The 21,181-nt window shown below is 45.7% G+C and overlaps 1 protein-coding gene across 9 annotated transcripts in view; it reads right to left on the bottom strand.

Moving 5' to 3' along the window:
* Positions 1 to 21,181, bottom strand: part of LSAMP (limbic system associated membrane protein) — a 1,004,346-nt gene that overhangs the window by 227,543 nt on the left and 755,622 nt on the right. Inside the window, exon 1 of one of the 9 annotated variants that reach the window (XM_032681173.1) lies at positions 11,346 to 11,588. The exons of the other annotated variants lie outside the window; for them this stretch is intronic. Coding sequence (XP_032537064.1) covers positions 11,346 to 11,347 — 2 coding nt within the window. The 5' untranslated portion in view covers positions 11,348 to 11,588. Of the gene's footprint in view, positions 1 to 11,345; positions 11,589 to 21,181 lie in introns of those variants that run through there. 9 annotated transcript variants of the gene reach the window in all.

Here is a 21,181-nt window from a genome sequence, read left to right as displayed (position 1 = left end):
GTCCATCTGGCCTTTGGCCTCTCTGCTGAAGTGCTGGCAAAGGTCACAGCTGGGCTCCAGGTAAAGAGGCGGGCCAGGAGAGGACAACTCACACCGGGAGCTGAACTGAAAGCCACCTATCAAGAACTAAAGAGTGAGACATCAAGAAGGCTGAAGAGTCCAATGAACTGCATCAATGCTGATGCTTAAGGTCGAAATCCAAGAGAGTCAAGAGTGAATCCAGCTTCCTACTGCTCCATGCCCCCACAGAGAGAGAGAGAGAGAGAGAGAGAGAGAGTGAGCTGTGAAGGCTAAATCTGATGCTTCTTGCTGTCACCATTAAACCTGGTGCAGTGGGTCAAGCGGGAGCACAGCAACATGAATGATGCTGTAAAGTTATATTTCTGGACATTTAAAGAGTGTAAACACTAAGTTTCTTCTTCTAGAGTGAAGGGAGTGACCTTACATAATATAAAACAAAGATGACACTGATGCACATAACCAAGCATTCCTGTAAACACAGGCAAAGGTCTCCCAGTCTTCTCAGCAGCCTCCCCTTCCTCTGACTACCAATTAGCCAACCTTACAAGGTCTGCTCCGTTCCCTAATAGTTCCTTTCTCCTTACTCCACCCCACATGCTTGTGTGAGATCTAAGCAGAGAATTAACAAGGTGCCTGCTGCAAAACAAGCAGGGATTCTGGCTGTGCTGCTGTACCACTGAACAAACAGTTTCAGTGATAAATAAATAAAGCTATTCACAAAGAATCCTCACATCAGTTTAGATGGGCTTTCACCATGTCGACAAACCTGCCTCTGTTCCAGATACTTGGAAACACAGCTATTAGCCTTCCCCTCTATTTCTCCATTTTAGATAAGTAGGAAATGCCATTTATTTGTTAAAATTTTATAACTCAAAGCTCACGTCTCCTTCTTCTGCCTTTAAAAGCACCCAGCCCTTGGTGAGAAATGACCAGCTGCAGGCAGGCCGAACAGGCCAATGTTCATTAAATGTCTTATTCAACTCCAAACCTCATGAATTGTTTAATGTACAACAGAGACAAAAGCCTTATTTTTTTCGTGTGTCAGCTCTTGTTAAGCGGCTCCCTGCCCATCTTGCTGCTGGCTATAAACAGGATTAACAATCCCTGTAGTTAGACGCAGGGAATGTGTGCATACTTCACAAGCTGGTAAACACGTGCAGAGGACAGGCTGGCACACCCCCTACACAGCCCCACGCGTGTGTTCCCAACTAGGCGCAGCCCCCCACATGTCAGCCCTGCCAAGATGATTTACTCCCCGGGGAAGGCAGACATACAAATCCAGGCAGGCCAGCATGGAGAGCCTAGGGTGCCTGCACATGGCAGGTGACAAACACATCCATCCCAAGAGCTGCATATTGCTCATCAGCATGGATCGCTTCTCTCCAGCAATATACGCAGGAAGGAAAAAGCACTAGCTCTCCTAGGGAGGAAGATGTGCTCTCCGGTTGACTGACTGCTTTTCCCAGCCCCATGCTGCACGTCCAGCATTAGACAGCTTCAACCTGACTTTTGTAGGGAAGCCTACCAGGTGCTGGGCACCACATTGCAGAGGGGGGCCCTCAAGAGGCGGCGCATGCCAGACACTTCTGGAAATACAGCCAGCACCTCCCATTTCTCCTCTCCTCCCCTGCCTGAGCACACATGCCAACCCTGTGAGCTCGCATGCACTCAGGCAGAGAGGCAAGCACACAGATGAGCATGGCATCTGGCTTCCTGCGAGATCCCCTCGGGGCCCACACCCTCAGCCTGGAAGCATGAACCCCAATCCACCAGTTTCAAGAACACCTCAGCCCCGTTGGTCGGCTGCCCAGAAGGCTGCCGACCACCCTGACTGAAGGGAGGAAAGGATGAGGAAGATTTGGCAGCCCCAGAGTGGCTGTACCAATGTCCAGTTTTTGGTGGGGCTCTCATGCTTTCCTCTCCATACCCAGCAGCAGCAGGTCCCGGAAGCATTTCCATTTTGAAGCTGTAGACTTCAAAATGCTGACCAGGTTGGTGGGGTGACATCACAGCCCCAGCCTATGGTGGGGTGACATCACAGCCCCAGCCTAGTGGAGAACTGGGCAGCATGGAGAGAAGGGAGAGCAGGAGGGACAGTAGGATGCCCTTGGGCATGACAAACTAACCAGGGACAGTGCAGGGGCAGCCTCTTCACGTGCAGCACAGGAGGATGAACATGTCTTGAATGCAGCTTGCTGTTGGGGAAGGGGATATGCCAAGCTGTCCTTTATCCCTGCCCAACCCCACAGAGACAGAAATTATATCCACAGTGAGTGGATGCCATGCTCTGGAAAATGCCATCTGGAGGACATTACTGGGCTTCCTGGACAGACATCACAGAACTCTGCAAAACCTGGAGCTAAATGGCACTTGAAACTCACGTCAAATGGTTCCTTAAGAGGCAATAGCTTGCAGAGCTATTGCTAGGGGTTTTTTCCTCATTGAAATCAGGAGGAAGCTGTACTGCTGACCAAACCCACTTATGAGTTACAAAGTAGTGAGAAAATAAAAGTGAAAATAAAAATGAAAGGTAGCATTTTTGTGATAGCAAGGGAAATATCCATCTCTCATGCTTATTTGTTATTTGGGATTATTGATGTATTTTCTGGCAGCAAATAATCTTTTCCTGACACATTAAACATATTGTGAATATTGCAGTCAGCTGTAAAATCCACCATTCCCTCCTACATACCACCGGACTGTAACATCCGCATTGCTAACAAAATCAGTACAACACAAATCGCATATATGGTGGAAACACTGGAAAATGTGCAGGCATGTGTATGAACCAAGGCTGAGCTTATGTGAGGAGCTGCAGAATGCAGACCAGCACCACCAGTGCTTCCCAGTGCAGCTCATGGCCTGCATGATGTGCTGAGAGGCTGGGGAAGCAACACAGTTAGACTGAGATAGCACTTACTTTGAGTGGGCCACTCAAAGATTTTGCTCAGTAAAACAATGTGTGATTTATCCAACTTGACTCAGCTAACGAAGGGCCAGGAAAAATCAAAGCCTATGGCTCGGACAATAGTTGGCAGGACAAAATGCAAATTTCCTCATCCAACAGATCCCTTAAAATTTACCTTTGACAGAAATACTCATAGTAGCAATTTCCTTTTTGTAGTATTTGCTCCACCCAAGCTGCCTTGCCTACAGAGAGGAATGGCAGAAGGATTGCAAACATCATCAAGTCCAGATTTTATTTTGAATCAGAGCAAAATAATTGCAAAACTCCCTCCATCCCATTTTGGCAATACCTCAGCCATCTTAGGGACCATCCGTCATGGTCTTGGCATTCTCTGTGGCTGTGCCTTTCTGCCACCCTTACTCATGCCCCCGTCTCCATCCATCACGCATGTTTCCTCAGCTCCGCAAGAGTGATTACCTTCTTGGTATCCCCTCTGTCCAAACAGTCCCAATCTATCCCAGCCCCACTTCCATGTCATTTTTTGCTCCATCTAGCCTTCAACATACTCCAGGAGCGTGCAACACAAATGGTTTTACCCCCTCCCAAGTGACATGAACCACATCCATGTGAGTGCAATAAATATTTTGCCAGGGCTGTATGCATCCCCCTCATGCTATACAGTAATGTTGCAGCTCCATCCATTTCCACCACTCCTTACAGCTGCGTCTCACAAAGCCTTGCTCACGCAAGTAATCCCATTAAACTCAATGGGCTAGTTGCCTAAGCACAGGTTTACAGGATCATGCTCTTAAAGGCTAAGCTCTTCAGTGAAGGAACCTGAGGAGTCCCTTGTAAATTGCCCACAAAGCCCTACAGCCACCGCTGGCCTGCCGAAACCTCGTGTTATTTGCAGGAGATCAAAGTCCTGTCAGGTCATGTTGACTTCTATTCATGGAAGCCAAGACGCTCAGCTGCACTCCAAGGTGTCAGGCCTGTAAATAATGAACTCTTACTGATGTGTTTCACCCGTGGGTTTTCCAGGGAGCTGTCAATTGGCACGAATCAGAATTCAGAAGAAAGTCTGATTTGCCCAACACCCTGAGGACATCAAGTTTCCCTGTTTTGCCCAGCTACATCCACAGCGTCAACATAGGCTCAGTTCTCAGGATAAAGGTCTTTTGGTTACACTGGGGCTGGGACAGACACGTTGGAAGGTGCCAGCCTGGCTATGCTTCCTTCTCTTTTAAAAGGTTTTTGCACCAACATAGGCCTTTTCAGATGACAGAAAAACATGGGGAAATGGGAACAGAATGTGCATGGGGAAATGGGAACAGAATGTGCACGCTATTCATATTGAAGAAGGCCTGGTATAATAGTATAATTAATAAACCTTCGCAGACCTCTATTAATAGCTCCTGGAACCTGAGCAAGGAACGCAGGGATGGTTTGCTAGGGCTCATTCTGCAAGGGTGAAAATCTTTTGCTTACTGTTTTCACATTTGTCATTGCCATGCTCCATCAAGCTTAGCGCTGTAAAGGCAGTAAAGGAAAGCAGGGGACCAGAGGAGAGAGGAGATGGGGAAATCCTGGCCTGTGGCTGAATGCATTTTGATGGCTTTACAAGTACGAAGGCTGGATGAAGTCATGTTGGAAAATTACTTGTCCATTCATGCATAGGGTTGAGAAGGAATCCTATACAACTAAATTAAATTTAAATTATCATATGCCAAATTTACATTAATATTCAGGGAAAAAGGATCATTTTTTTCAGGCAGTGCATTGATTTAGTTTTAAATACTAATAAATTCCTCCTGCCTCACTGGATACCAATGGCATATTCCCCCTTAGCTCCTGCCTTGTGTAACACTAACCTTGCACCCTAAACATAGGGCTTGGCTTTGCAAGCCAAGAGGAAGCATCCCACAAAGGGCAGATAGAGCCTCGAAAGCAGCACAGAACCCCCAGCCAGAAGGCTTATTGAGGCAGATGTATTTCTCCTCTCCCCATTTTTTCCAGGCACATCTTCCCTAAACCTCTCCTCCCTGCCATGAGGGTTGCCAGGGCTGTGCAGGGACCCAGACCAGCAGCACATAGCTGTGCAGCCCCCAGGGAGGGAAGACTGGGAGGCTGCCACCAGTCTCTTGGCCCTCTCAGTTCAGCCCCTCTCTCCCCAGCAGTCCCTTCAGGTTTCATTGCTGAATGTCTCAGCCCCTGGAGTACCACAGTAATTTGGCACTGATGCCTTAGTCACTTAATTATTCTTTACAAAGGAGCCTTTGAATTTCTTTTTCCCCACCTTGCCTTCTTTCCTCTCCCTCCCTTTTCCCTCTACACGTTTTGACTCAATAGTTTTGCTTGAAATTGTATAAACTTGCTGTTTATTTCTTGCCATCTAACATACTGTGATCTATCTTTTATTGTTAATATTTTTTTTCTCTGCAGCGTCCCTGTTGCCTGTCTCTAAGTTCATTCTGTTCCCTCTTTCAAAAGCACTATATTTTTCCTCTCAGTATTTCTGCTTAGCTCTATTAACTTTTATTTATTTTTCTTTCACTCCTTCACCATGTTTTTTTCCTTAGGTGCTGTGCACCATCTGTATATCTGTTTCTGCCTCTCTCATGCTCCCACAACTAGATTACTCTCTGACTGCATTTGATCACCACAGCCCCTTGTCTCCTCTCCCCACATACTCTCCTCCCTAATAAGTGCTATTTAAAACTGGCCATGACCCTTCTTGGGTTCCCCTCCTCTGGTTTCCAGCTGTTGCCTGTGAAAAATACCTGTGTAGGAGTGTTGACGTCATGAGCTCTGGCAAGCCGAAGCTGTTTAGAGCACCTCAGTCAAGAAGACTCAAGATGCAATAAGAGAAGATGAACTCAATGTACGATTTTTCCAAAGCATGAATATTCTTAATTCTGCATTTTCTGAGAGAGAAAAAAAAAAAAAGAAAAAAAATCCCTCCTCCTCTTGACATCTCTTACGTGGTTTTGAACATCTCACTATGCAAACAAATTAGTTCCTCCTAATAAAGGTTAGAAAGCGAAAAATAAGCCTGAAAATGGAAGTATAAACTTACCCATAACTGAAGAATTAGAATTGATGCCTAAAAAGTAAAGGAAATTCACCATCCAAAGAGAGACGTGCACCAAGGAATCACGACCCCTCTGCTCCCCAGTGCCTCGGCCATCTCCCGCCACACCACTGCTTCCCACAACAAGGGGAGCAGCTCTAGCAGAGCCCTCAATTGCTGTCTTTTCAAAGCACTGTGAAAATAGATGTCAGGAGAGCATCCTGTGACTGCTGCTCCAGAGCTCTGGCCACCAGCTGCAGACTACATGTAAAGGACAGAGGGAGGCAGCAGCAGGGCATTTGAGTGCAGAGGCCACTGTAGTGCGGGCTGCTGGGGAATAAAAATGGCCAAGAACCAGGCTGGAGCAAGCTGCTTTTTACAGCAAGCATCTGCAGCAATGTGGGCAGGTCACTCCCTGCCTCCCCAAGGGAGCAGGTCTTCTCCTGGATGGTCTGGACACAGCCATCCCTGCTGCCTCCCTCTCCTGAGGTTGTGCCTGGACTCACTGGGGGAATAAAGGCAGGGCTCGACCTGGCCTGAAGCATCTCTGTTCTGCCACACAGGCTTTGCTGCCCACTGTGTGTGTCCTCTCGCTGCAGATAGATCCTGTGGGGAGGAAGCAGGAGCTGCTCCAGAGCACACAAGCAACCTGGTCCACACACATCTTGGAGAAAAAGCTTGCCAGCTGACAGGGCTGGTTATAGGCACCCACGTCTACCCAGCCCACGAACGGGAAAAGAGGCAGCAGCGAGAAATGAAGTTCATTTTCTTCTCCTTGCCTTTTCCAGAATCAGACTGAAACTCATCAGGGTCACAACTACATGGATTACAGCCAAGGAGAAAGGTTATTTATGTGCCTCTAAGAAATAAAAACAAAGTTGAGAAAAAAACAACCCAGCACACAGGCAGCAAAGCTGGAAGGAGAAATGCCATCCATGCATTCCAGGTTAACAGGACTGAACCCAAATCTTCTTCCAAATGTCAACAAGGTTTAAAACAGGACCCAGAGTGAAAACTGCATCTCAGACCCAGACACTCACTAATGCAACTCTGAATCGTAATATCCTTAAATCTCCCTGTGGGAAGGTATGTACAGTAGAATGGTAGGTAAAACTCACAAACCATTTTGGTTTCTTATCTCCCCTATTTTTTTAGACTATCATCAACAAACTATGAATAGTTTCTGAATTTTACACCAGAGAATTTGAGAACGTATTTGTATCTACATGCTTATGCATGTGTGTGCATGTACCTAGGCATGCTGATAATACACATGCATCTACATCTATGAACATACATGTATTAAAAACCCAGAGGTTCTTTTGCCAGATGTACATATGACATACTGGACTTCCCCTTGTCCCAATCTGCCCATTTGTGGCGCACAACACTTCACTGGTTCTGCACCTCATAGCATGTTCCAATATCCCATATTCTCATTATCCTCAGACTCACTGAGCCTGGCTGTCCCCCCTGGAGGCTGTTCAGCACAGAAATTTGTGCTTAGCTGAATTTTCACCATAGCTCTGCAATTCACCTTTACAAAAATAAACTCTCCTACGTGGAACTTTTGCAATCAGCAAAGAGACGAGAACAAACAAACAGGAAAACAGTCCCGTCAGCAATTCTGTAGCCATGTAAACCACTCACTGGGAGCCGGGGAAAAAAATGGCCACCATCCCAACGGTGGGCCCTGCGCTGATGCTCCTCTCCTGCTCAGCCGGCCCTCCCCTGTTTATCCGATCTAATGCAATAAAATGCGTAATTAATTTCTAAACGCTTCCGTTGAACGGTGCAATTTGTCAAGTCGAGTTGTTAATAGAATTAAGCTTTTTATCAGCGATTAGCAAAAGAAGGTAAAAAAAAAATTAATTACGGAATTGTATGCCTCCCTGCTTCAAAGCCAGGTTTGGGATTAAATGTTTGATAAAGGTTCCCTGGCACGTTATAAAACATTTAGCAAAAGCCGCTTTCCCCATGGTGTTTTCTGCAAAACAGCCTCTGTGCAAGAGGGGAGAGGCAGAGGGAGGAGGGTGCAGGCAGTAAGTATACTTGGTCACATGGAGGGGGGGTTGGCTTCAAATCGTGCAGAACTTATTGTATGGGAACACACCTCCGTATTGTATTCTGCTGGCACTACATCCTGCCTGCCTCGACTTCTCAAGCATCCTCTGTTGTTTGTACAGATAATCTATAGTGACAGGGGATTACAGGCAATACAGGTTATTTCTGCCTGTGTGTCAAGAGGTGGCCCAAGCCCTGGTCTCAGTGGAAGGACTGTACTGCACCATGCAACGAGGAAGCACATATAACATGGGCTGGTTATGTAGTAGGAAGTTCCCCTTATAACCTTTCTCATTCTAGTAAATCTATACCTTATGAAGGGTTGACTATGTAGACCTACAGAGTACACCCAGAGACAAGCCAGCACTGCCCTCTGCAACATAGCTAGTGCTGGATCATCACTAAACCTGCCTGCTTTGCACCACAGTGAGGAGAGGAAAGATGAACAGAGCAGAGATGGGGCTGAAGAAGTACCATCTCCACAGCACAGGAAGGAGTCACAGCATCATCCTTTTCCAGCAAGCCTGCCTGCACAGACAGGGGCTGAGAAGAACTGGCAACCCAAGCATAGTGCAAGGAAAACCACCTTCTCTGGGCCTTGTGCCACTTATTACTGATGACAGAAATACTGCAATCTGCCTCTTTCTTGCAAATTATACTGTCTGTTTACACCTGACTTCCACAGACAATAGTGAAAAAGTGTGCCTGAGGGACCTTGTTTTGGAACACAGTCTAGCCCAGGCGTTTCCCTGCCAAGGCCCAACTCTGTGGCACTCTTCCAAAACATATATATTCAGTTTCTCCATGGATCCACCTCAGGTTTACCAGCAGCAAAGTAAGGGACCCATCCAAGAGACAGCTGGAAACTTTGTTAAGCAAGAGGGGGGCAGAGCACCCTGATGATGTGCTAGGGGATTTTTTGGGGAAGCTCATCTACACAGGAGGATGAAATGCAGCAGCAGTGGGTGGCAGGGGCGCGGGCAGAGCTGTCAGGAGAAGTGCTGGGTGAGGAGATCTGGGAGGCTGCAGGGCAGGCAGAGAGAGCTGCATCAACAGAGCTTTAAGGCATGATACAGAATTAAACACTGACAACAGTTATGTTTCTGTGCACACCAGCTTAATTAGCAGCACGAAGCTTTCTGACACCTCCATTTCACGCTGTCTTTATAGTAAGTTTCGCAACGGGCAGAATTTCTGGCAGTTCAGCACATGCTCTGTGCAATGGCCATGCAACTAGCAGGAAGGAAATGAGGAGGAGGTGAAATCTTTAATCTGATTCCTGATCCTACTGGCAAGATAAAGTTACAAAGCTAATGGCACATTTAAGTAGCTCAGATCCCCACAATGAGACAGGAAAGGAACTGTGAGATGCTCTTGAGCAGCCTCCCCACCCCACATCATCAGCTCAGCCCCTGTTTTCTACTCCTAATAGATCTGACCTCGGTGAGGATGGATGTGGAGTGCCCAGGACAGACTTCTCACTCTAATGCTTGCATGTGTTAGCAGCCCTGATCTGAGGAGGAGCAATTACTGACAGAGCTAGAAAGGACTGTAGTGTTGGTGGACTACAGCCAAGACATAGGAGACTAGCAGAGCATGGGGTTCAGCTCTTACTGTACATATCTATTTAAATGCAACTCACAGTTCAGTGTCTATTTCCTTTTAGATACCCATCAGCTATCTAGTATTTTGATTGGGATTTTTTTGTTTGTTTGTTATTGGACCTCAATTACCACATGCTCAGTCAGTTACTGTTCACCCCTTGAACCAGATTTGTCAATTCTTCTTCTTTCTCTCTCCTAGCTGTTCCCTTCCTTCAAAAGCTGGTAGATTGTTATCATTCATGTCCCGTCTTAAGTTGCCACTTAGCCAACCTCGCCATATTTAGCTCCTTTAATCTTCTTCCCTAATAAGTCAATCCTTCAGCCCTTTAATCATGCTAGCTGTGCTTCTCCAGATTCTCTACGATTTGTCTGCATCTTCCTGGTGTTGAGGTGCCTGGAAGGCAAAATAGGCTTGTGAGCTGTGCTGAACAAGCCGTTTCCTGAGGACATGAGGGCAAGAGGCCACAGCCCAAATTCTGTAGGGTTTGTTTCTTCTCCCCCCCATTGCTGTGCCTATTGTGTTATCCCAAAGATCTTAGAGGACAGGTCTCCTTGACAAAGCTGCAGTTAAAACTGCTGGTTGTTAAAGCCTAGTTTTCCTTTCACCTGCTCCACACTGATGTGGGTGGGTGGCAGTTATTTGCCCTATTTTCCATGAGAAAACCAGCCAGCAAGCCCTTTCTTGACCTGTATCTTTCCATTTGGAAGAGCTCCATTGAGGGCTGCAAAAGGGTTCTGCAAGGAAAAAGGCAGACCCATCATTCTCCCCTTCTAAGTCCTTGTGCTCTCTGCTTATTTGGCATGAGTGTCATGCTGAAATGTCATTGGTTTGGGGTCTTGATATGGAAACTCATGAGTGTTGTGAAAAGTAGGAAACAGAAAAAGAATTGGAAGTCTCAAGCTGGACACTGGCCTTTTGAGTCAGCTTGTGAAAATCCTTCCCCTCCTCTGCAGTTCTGTTCCATGAAGTGGAGTGGTATTTACTTCCTTTCCCATTCAAATTCTCAAGCACTGAGAAATGTATTCAGGTTTTGCTTAATAGCTCTGCATACCAGAATAATTCGATTCACAGATTTCTGCCAAATGTAGCCAGCATTTTGATTCAAGCTGCTAAGTGGTTTTATTTCATTTCTACTTCCATCAAAAGAACCCCACAACCAAGTTCAAGTATACTCAACAATCCCGAGTTCCCTTACTTAAACTGACATTGTTCTCAAGGAGATATCCTAGACAATACCCTATTTTGCTTTTCTTTAAGCCTCTATCTAAATTCTTTCACAGCAGTAAACACATGTTGCAAGTGTCTCTACATGAAAGCTTATTATTCTCATTAGTAAAAGAAAAAGTGCTTGCAGAGGCAATAGACAATTTGGGAAGTGAATGCAAAAGTGTCTTCCCCCAGGGAAGTTTCATTGTCAGGCCCCTGGAGCCCTCTCTGCCAAGCAGAAGGATATGCCAGCCTGTACACATAACAAGGACAGAACTATATTTTGGTGTTGATTTATACTGGAAAACATACTAGTGTTTGTCACATTGATTTAAACTAAATTATCAGAAGGAGAATAAATAAATAAATAAACGCTACCCTGACAGCTCTGCGTGGGAGGTCTCTGCCCATTGTCATTTAAACTTGGTAGTACGCTCACATAGGTGCACAGCTTAGCAAAACGTGACTCACATTCACATGGGTTGGATGCTCCTCAGCCCAGAGCTCTCTCTGTAGCAGCGAGAGGGAAGAACAGGATGCAGAAACCTGTATGGGGTTCAACTCCCTGTTCTACTAACGACCTCCTCTGGGGGATGGGGCAACACTCACTGGCCCGCTACAGCATGCCTGAAAGCCCAGTGAAGACAGTCTCCAAGGAAGTCTCACCATGGAAGGAACAAGCTGCTGCATCTGTATGTCACAGTGATGTGCCATGTGAAGATTCTAGCGTTGCCTCGTGAGTGTGGAATGATGCCCAAGAGAGTGAGGGCTGTGTCTGAGCTCACAAGTGCCTCTGTGACATCACTACAGTGCTTCCCAATGGGACATGAGGGCAGCCAGGTTCCAACTCAGTGAGGAAATCAGCTGCCTTCTTCCCCAGGGATGCCAGGATGAGGGATACAACAAAAATCAATTCTTTGCTCAAATGCCAATGCCACTGACCAGATGAAAACCACAAAAAAAAAAGGGAAAAAAATCCTCTTCTTCAAAAATAATCTTTTGGCATTTCTGTCCTTTTATTTTGGGCAAGCAATTTTTATGCCTTGGCTATTGAACACTCAATCATTTTGCAAAGCAGTTCTAGTAGCCAGTTTCAGGACTACAAAAAAAAAAATATGTGGGTGTTCATGTCACTTCAAATATTTAGGACATGATTTCAGCTCAAATCACGTAAGGTTTTTTCCCTCAAAAGCCCTTTCCCTAGCAGCTGGGGAGGGCCAAGGGTGGCTGAAAGAAGTTCTAATCAAATGTTTCAAGAGAAGCTGGCTGATAGGCACCATGGTACAATTTATAGCTGGCTGGATGCAGGTACTGTAGTTTTGCAATCATGCCAGCTATCAATCAAGCTCTATTCTATTGGTCTTTTATGTCTTGTACTCCAAATTCCAAGCTGAGCTTCGTCAATGGAAGAAAGTATTCTGATAATTGCAGACGATTCTCCCACTGGATGCTTTCATGTATCATAACACATTTGGGCAGGAATGACAGTCTTGGGATAAAATATATCCAGGGCTAGGAGAGTGGGGCAGAGAGAGGGGTACTGGCCCAGATGGGAGGCAGGTCCGGGAGAGCAGGAAGGATGCAAAGCACTGGTCTCACCCTCAGAGTTGCCCAACAACAGGAAATTGAGCCACCACCACAACAACCTAATCTCAGTGGCGCGTAAAGGCTCTGCGACTCTTTGTTCAGCTCCCATGCCCACCTGTATAGGATTCCATGGATACTCAGTGTCCCCTGCCCTCTTGTACACAGCACAAACCAGTGACAGGAGACGCGACACTTCATTTTTTCAACCAACCTTTGTTAAACTGCCTCCTAGAAAGCCTCTCTCCATGGCATGGAGAAGAGCCCTCTGAACAGCTTTTGGCCACTGACATGGACAGACAGCTTCTCCCATGGCAGCAAAGACACAGCTGTCCAAACAGTGTCACTTTCAACAAACATCATACTCCCATTTCAAGCTGCCCTGGAGAAGATGTCCCCTCACCTGGTTAGGAACAGACTGGAGTGAAAACGAGAAGTTTAGCAATACTCAGTGAAAGAGCACATACTGTCCACCAAAAGTTTACTACAAGGACAAAAAGTACCTGTGCCTCAGCATCCACTGAGTTTGACACTCTGAGGACATAAATCCCTCCCTCTAGGATAAGGTAGGAGTGCCTGATGTGCCAGGGCTAGCAAGCAAATTCATGTACTGCAACTCACCTTAGCAGACGAAAGCCCTAGGGCATGGTTTTGGTAGTGATCTTCTAATAGGCCTAGAAGAGATTTATTTTGCCTTGTTGATCTGAAGACTGATGGATAATTTTTAAAGATTTTTCTGGAGCTTATTTCAAAGATGTATCTCAATCTTTGCTTCTACACAGTTTAAGAATAGATAAACCCACCATATTTTAGGGTTCATTTTCATTTGAGTTTCCTATTGGGAAGTGGGGACATGTTTAACGGAGATAATTCTGACCTGATTGAGGGATGGTATAGCTGTTAAATTCATTAGGAAATTGTATGTTATTTCATATCCCAACAAACTTGCATCTGCCTCTTCCCTGATGCAGTAACTCTTTGAATCTACACGTGTGCCAGGACGTGCAGGGTTCGCAGAATTACCATCTGTTTCCCTGTCATAAGCAGCCCAATGGCATGCACGCTGCTGAAACAACAGCCTGCTTTGGTAATAGGCTTTATTTTATTTCTGCCACTGCTTTGCATGGATCAATTACACCTGTTCTGCTCTCCGGTAAGAGATTCCCAGCTGAGAAGGCCACATTTGCCCTGCTGCAGCTAGGCACAGGCCTTCACTGTTCCTGATGGTAGGAAAGCTGTTTTTCCTTACCACACATGTTGCAGCGCCAAATCTGACACAAACTTCATTGTGCAGAGCTTCCCCTCTTGTAGCTTTGGCCTTCCAACACATTTTTCTGCCATGTCATCGTGAAACACCTTTTCGATTATTTCACCTTTGCATTGCGTACAGCTCCCCAGCTCTGGAAAGGCCTGTGATTCTCCCCCATCCAGAGCTTTCTTCTTCAGCCTCTCCCTAACAGTCCCCTACATACAAACAGCTTCGAATCCAGGCAGGAGGGTAGCTCTTCATCAGCCCACCAGGATCTGAAGCTGCATACATTGAGATGGAAAGAAGGATGCTCCAGAGGATGTGTTATTACTCACTGAGCACTTTGCAGACGGAAGGAGGGTAAGTCCGTGCCAGGGGGAATGGGAGGGGAGACATGAGAGAGCTCAGCTTGGGGCTTCCACCACTCTCAAAGGGAGTGCTTGCATTTTGCTTCTGCTTCTCCTTGGGGTCGCAATTACTTACAACGTTAAAACAACCTTAACCCCCATCCCCAACAGGCACCATCCCCCTCCCCTCTCCTCCACACAAGAGGAAAATTGTGGAGAAATATTACTTAATTATCACACCACGTAACTAATTAAAAGCTGAATGCTTGTGTGTGGTATGCTAATGGGGCATTAGAGAGCCAGCCTGCTTTGGTAAAGAGACATGATCCCCCTCTTTCCCCCTTCACCTTACTGTGGGAGCTTCAGGCTGACAGGCACCTGGGATGAGGTGGGAATTTATTATGCTGCCTTCAAGTTCACAGCTTCACAGAGGGCACCAAGGTCGAGCAACTTCATCAGTACGAAAGAAGAAATCACCTGGGCAGGTGCCAGGAGTGAGCTGTATAATGTGAGTGGCTTGCTATGGAAATTACATACACAGTGGGGCTTCACATGTATCCTAAAGCCCATTTTTTCCTTTATGGGGTTCTTGGTAGGAAACAGGAGAGTCTCTGGGAAAAGATTCTTATTGCATTCCCTGCTCATTGCCGGGTGTGTTAAACTAGAAAATCTTAAAAGGATCCCTTCCAACCCAAACTGTTCTATGATTCTAAGATGTGTATATTGAGTATAGACAAGCACACTTCAATTCCTCTTCTCCTACCATGTCATTACACCATCTGGTGCCAAGTGCCAGCCCTCTCCTTTCAGCTGATGCTGTGCTACAAGTCCATGCTTTCTTGTCCATTCACAGCATTGATCACTGAATATATTAATTAAGGAGGGAGTCTATTCAGCTTTGTTGAGTTTTACTTAATCACCATGCTACTTGCACATACACCCCGAGATTTGTCCTGACACCCGTGCACTACAGGAAGGGCCTGTGTGATCTGGGGTAGCCAGGGAGCCATCTCACCACGGTTTGGGGACAGTGAGGGGCCCTACATGGTAGCTACAGCAGCACACTGTATCAGTTGACCCAGTGGATTGTGCAGTACCTCATTCTTTGTATGAATCTTTGTATGCCAAGTTATGTATGCTGGACCTGCTGGGTTTGTTTCCCTGATGTCACCTACCAGACAGAGGTAATCCCAGTCACCTTCCACTTTCAACCCACAGAAGGCAGGTATCCTTGGAGAATGTATTGTTTTCTATAGCTTGTCCTTCCTTAAATGGCTTTGGATAGATACTTAGAGCCCTAGAGCAAAGAAAGTGTCACCACTGTCAGCAAGGAGAGGCAGGGATTTATCCTGGTTTAAGGGAATCATTGTATCCCTGTTACCACTGCCTGCTAAACTTCACACGTACCTCTTGTCTGTGAGCTGCTGAGCCCCATTGTGAGGGTCATGACTTCTTGAGGCACAGAACTGCAACAACCCAGCATGCAGCCAGCACTGCCAGGGGACCCAAGGCCCAGCAGTCAGCACAGTCGCACTGCGGAGAAGCTTTTATCCCATCCACCCCATTTCCCAGAGCTGGAGGGGAACAGATGGGGCTGGCTGGCTGGAGAAGGCCAGCAAGTGACCATGCACTGTCTGTGAGCCTCAAAGCTGACACTGCCTGTTTCTTCCTCTTGCAGGCCTCCTGTTACCCACTTGTCCTTTGAGTGCCTGCCAGCTGTGTCTGCCAAGTCCAGGGTGCCCAGATGCCCCACTTCACAACCCTTGGGATTTGTGTGATGAGCCAGGTTCCTTCACCAGATGCATCCCAGCCCACTGTTTACCAAGGGGTTTGGCAAACAATTTCTGTGAAGGCACAACAATCCCTCTGCTGAGCAACCACAAATCATTTCTTTCTAGTTAAAATTTGATCTCAAGCTCAGATCCTCATTCTGTCCTATCTCCACCTGGAAGGGGGTTCTAGAAGTTGTTTTTCAATCACTAGCCAAACACCCTGTCCCAGGCTGATGTGACACAGCGCCAGCATGGCAGGAGGGTGCTCCTGTCTTGTGTGTTGGTTCTATTGCTGGCACATCAACACTAAAGCCATGTGGATGCCCTGTCCCAGCAGAGACAGAGGAAAGACAGTGGTGGGAAGGAAGGTAAGACCTCAGCCATGGCGCTCAAAAGTGAAGGAGGCCGAGTACATTCCACCAAACTCATGCCAAAGAACAACAATGACGAAGAAGAGGCAAAAACCTCTTTAGGAAGATACAGGTCTTCTCTGCTCTAAGATTCAAGTTCATGGCAAAACACTTGCCCTGTGCTCTGAAGATGAGCACAGCATTCCTTGTGGTTGGCCTGTCCTTGTCCATTAGCTCCTCTCCAGGAAAGGATCTTCTCCTCACTCCCATTTGGTCCCAGCAGCTCCCTTTGGCCAGCTCTCTCCAGCCAGCTGCGCTCCCACTGAGCACAGCATAGAGTGATGTCCTCATTCCCTCACTGTTACTCTGTCATCTCTGTCATTTCAGAGTTGATTCATGACCATTCAGGTTTGGCAGAGCATGCTCACAGTGTGTCTCAGCTGATGCTTGACCCTCTCTCCTATTCCACCCAGTTTGGTCCCGAACCATCAGCCCTACTTTATGGATCACCCCAAAGCCCTAGACTGTCAGAACAACTTCAATTACAGCAGCGATGGGCCCCGTGCCACCAGCAGCATCCACGGCCTTCCAGCGGCTGACAAGGACTAATTAGGAAATGAAACATTAGTTAAGTCGCTCTCAATTAGGGCCAGGATAACGTTTTCCTGGCAGCACTGGGGCGCTTTAACTGCTGGTCCCATGATGACTGTGAGCACATCAGACTTGCTGAAGGAGCTTTAATGTTGAACATATGTTGGAGGATTACAGAAACCCTCTCAGCTGTGACATTTCTGTGTGCTCCCTGCTTTTTCCTTCCCCTGTAGCAAACAGTGAACAGCGAATGTCAGCTCAGGAAAGCAAGAAAGAGGCTCAAAGCAATTATCAGCAAGACACATACACAATGCGCACACATATATATGTGCACAAATGATATACCCGCCTCTGAATATACACATTCCACTTTTAATTAAACAACCGCTGCACAATCATCCTTATTCTTCCCCATCTCTAGAAGCACACCAGAGATGACAGACCATTGTCCCATGTCAAAATGCAGGTTAGAAGCCCAAGGGATTCCTGGCTACAAAACCCACAAACAGAACAAAACCAACCCAACAAAAACCCAAAACACACAAAAAAAGAAAACCCAGTGAGGTTAGGAGAGAGGCAAGCTTGGACTTTCTTCAAATAAAAGCCACATGAAGCTAAGTCTTGCATGGGAACCTCAGAGGGACAGAAAGCAATAAACAAAACATAACCTACCAAAACAAAATGAAAACCTAAAATTAAAAAGGCTCATGAGCCCTTGGAGAAAAGCATGGAAGAAAGAGGAGGGTGTGAGAGGGCATTAAAGGAAATACTATATTAAGAAAAATACACAGTATATCAGTATATTTTGTGCACAGTCAGTTTACATGATACAGCAGTCTTTGGGGACCAGCTGCAGCACACACAGTTTTGCTGGGATTAAGGAACAGGTCTGGTCTCTCACATGCTCTCTGCTGGGGGGAGGTGTAGGACAGAGAGGCTGGGAAGACAACTGCAACTGTCGACAAATATGTGCCACCATCTTTGGATTTGAGAAAGAATGGATCTGCATCTGCTTGAAAATTGGCTTTTGAAATACTTTTTAAATGGAAATTTCAGTTTCTAAATTAGTTAAGGATCTAGTCTTTTTTTTTTCCTCAAAAGAAAAGACTTTTCACATGGAGGAATGTCTTCTGGTTAAAAAAAAAAAGAGAACCTTTTGACTATCTGAAATTTGCTAATGGAAAACTTCTGCAAGATCATCCCATTGCCATTTGGGGAAAAATATCCATTTGTCCAACAGGTTTGAATGTAGCCCTTTCAGTGAGCACATCTCTCCAAAGCCCACTAGGAAATTTTCCATTGAATTTGCCAGGCCAGAGCTTTGCTGCCCAGCAAAAATACAAAGTCCAGAAACAGAATATCAGAATATCTGACAGCTCTTGTGGCCCATGTAAATGGGATCCTAAAATGACTGCACCAATCCCAACTATCTGTTTAGACTTCTGCATCACTGTTTGATGAAATACACCCTTGGCAGGTCAGCTCCATCTCAAGCTCACCATATGCTCCGAAAGCATCACAATTTCAACACACACAGCCACATGTAAAAAACCTGAGAAGAATTTAAACGGACCTGTGTCTACTATGGTTGCACCAAAACACTAATCATGAACCAGAACGAGATGTTACGAAAGTATCACAAGAAACTGCTCTCTGCCAATACACACACAGTGCTGCAAAACCCATGCCTGTGTAAGCATGCATGGACCTTCCAGGAGAAGACCAGAGTTTGGCTGTGATATACCAGTGTGCACTTAGAAGCGACAATAGCTATTTTCATGTCAGCTTTATTCCAGTGATACTAAGACCATAACCTGGCTTTTTGGTTTGCTTGAGGTCTTAGTTCTCCATCAGCTTTTAACTTGTGTTGTCATTTACAGCTTTGCTGAACAAAAACTTTCAAAGAAGCATAATGGCAGGGTTTCTCTCAGTGTGCCCACACATGAACGATGACACACGTCGCTAAGCTGCACTGAATCTCATTCAGCAGGCATGCCGTGGGAGGACCTGGAAGAAGGCAACTTATACCTTCCTAATCAGGCTACTACCAGATTTTGCCTAATTTGGTTATAGATACTTTCATGCTGTTTAAACAAAGCCTGCTTAGAAGACCTAGTACAATAAAAAGGAAAGCACTGGAATGTTCTCTTCTCTGATCTTATAAAATCAAATTTGTGTTTTTACAGATTCTTCTTTTTTTGAGGTGGCAGTATCTGAATGTAAACACACTCCCCACTGTGGCCCTGTTCTGGCTGAAACCAATGACCCTAGGCGGTGATTAATTTTTATGGAAACACCTTATAGGAAAGTGTAAAGATACATACATGCAACTAGCTGACCTATATCAACAGAGCCTTTGAAGGCACATGGCTCACTGTTTCATGCAATAGCTAAATGCCTTGAGTTTTGCACGCACTCCCTTGACCACTGTTAGCCAAAAAGGTGGGTACCTCTAGGAACCTTCTCTCATGCAAACAGTATCATCCAATTGGAAATCCAATGAAAAGGTGTTTTTTCAACTTTGTAAGTATGTTAGCATGTATTGGAAAGTATTACTGAGAAGAAGTTAAGAAGGGACTGACAACAGGAATGAAGAAAGCGAAGGACACATCCAATACAGACATCTTCACTCTTGTACAGTCCTTCTCTATATCAGGAAAAAGCCAAGTCTTACCCATCAGTCAAATCTGAGGTTGTCACTTCAATACAGTCACCTGTGAGAATTGTCAGCAACTGCTGCAAGACTGTTTCCAGCATAGAAAACTAAAGAGGTGCTTAAGTGTCTGTAGGATTGAGGCTTGTGTGTCATTTGCTATGTAGAACTTGCCTTTCTTACAATGATGACAACCTCAACTATTAGTCTGCTTGAAAAATTATGGGAAAGCAATTCAGAAGTGCGACCCAAACTTTGCCCAGAGCCTGACATTGCCTTAGGCAAGCATCCATCTAGTCATCTATCTATCTAAACTCATTTGCGTTGACAAAGGAAAAAAAGCCAGAGAGAAGTGAAAATTATGGTATTTTGTAGCCACATGCAGGAAGATTCAGCAGCTCTACTAGGCAGTTTTCCTTGGAAACAAATTTAAGACCCCTGAAACCTTGAGATAGTCTTTTCATGTGCAAATATTTAACTGAGTTTGTTCCATAATAAAATTTCTAGGGGACAACCTTGCCACCCGTGCCAGCCGAGGAATACATTACCTGGTGGGGTTAACAGGGTTCTCTGCTGCAGAAATAAATACATTAGGAGATGAGACACAAAAGGTTTCACAGCTCCTGATTTTCCTTTAATAATATTCCATTAAAAATGACTGAAAGGCAACTCTCCTCCTATAAATCAGGTACCTCACTGATGTCTTTTAGTCCTGAAATGGGCCTTCTTTGGTTTTAATAGCTTCCCTTCCTTCCCTCTCTGTCTGTCTGTCTCCAGATATGGCTGATTTACCTGGATTAGCAGAGACATTGGCTCCATATTCTTCAAAAAGTGCTGATCAGGCTGAGCTGGCAAAAGATTAAAAGTCACACAAATTGCTTCTATCACTGAAGGAGTCTAATTGATTTTGGGAAAAAATCTAAATCATGATTTACTCTCTGCCAGTTGAAGTCTATCTAGCAGAGGGGCACTGGCTTTAGATGGGTGGGAAAAGAAGCGTCTCCCTGGAGTCCATCAGTTCCCTGCCACTGTAGTAGAAGAGGCATCTCCTTTCCTCCTTATACTTTGCTTTCTTTATATCCTGCCTGGTGATTAAAGTTGTTACTCACTCACTGTAAGGCAAGTGGGTCCTGCTGAACCGAGGACAGAACTGGAATGAAAGCACCTGTAAAGGCCAGTCCTGATACCAATTCTCCCTCAGTTTCTCTAACTGAAAATAAGGGGTGGGGGGCCGTACTGCTCACACAATTTTTGGTAGGTACTAAGAGGGCATCACAAGGCAATAATGCAATAATTTCCCTCCCCTGTCATGAAAGGGGGAGAGAGAGCAAGGCTGAAGATGCCCTAGAAGGCAGGCTAATGGAGCTAGCTCTGACAGTACAGGCTCTTGCTTTTAGGATCAGAGTTATGTTCAATTCCTGGTGTGAACAACAAAGCACAGGGTGTGCTGGTACCTGAGGATTAATTGATATTTGTAAAGCACTTAGGAAATATAAAGTACCAACCAAGTGCTAGCTAGGATTATGTCCTACTAAGGAGATGACTAAACATTCCTCTAACACTTGTGGCAGATTTCAAGCACAACTATGTATTCAAATCTTAAATTGTTTTTTAGGCCAAGCTTGCCTAATGGGAATTGTAAATGTGAATGTGTGCTCCATAGCAGCCCCAAACCCTGCCAGATGGGACACTGGGGAATGAAGGGAACACACCCTCACAAAAATATGTGTCTCATCGTGTAGAGAAATCACAGCTGCTGCG

Source organism: Chiroxiphia lanceolata, chromosome 2, assembly GCF_009829145.1.
Source record: "Chiroxiphia lanceolata isolate bChiLan1 chromosome 2, bChiLan1.pri, whole genome shotgun sequence".
Lineage (NCBI taxonomy): Eukaryota > Metazoa > Chordata > Aves > Passeriformes > Pipridae > Chiroxiphia > Chiroxiphia lanceolata.
The sequence above is the reverse complement of the archived record's forward strand: the minus strand, read 5'-3'. Positions and strand labels throughout refer to the sequence as shown.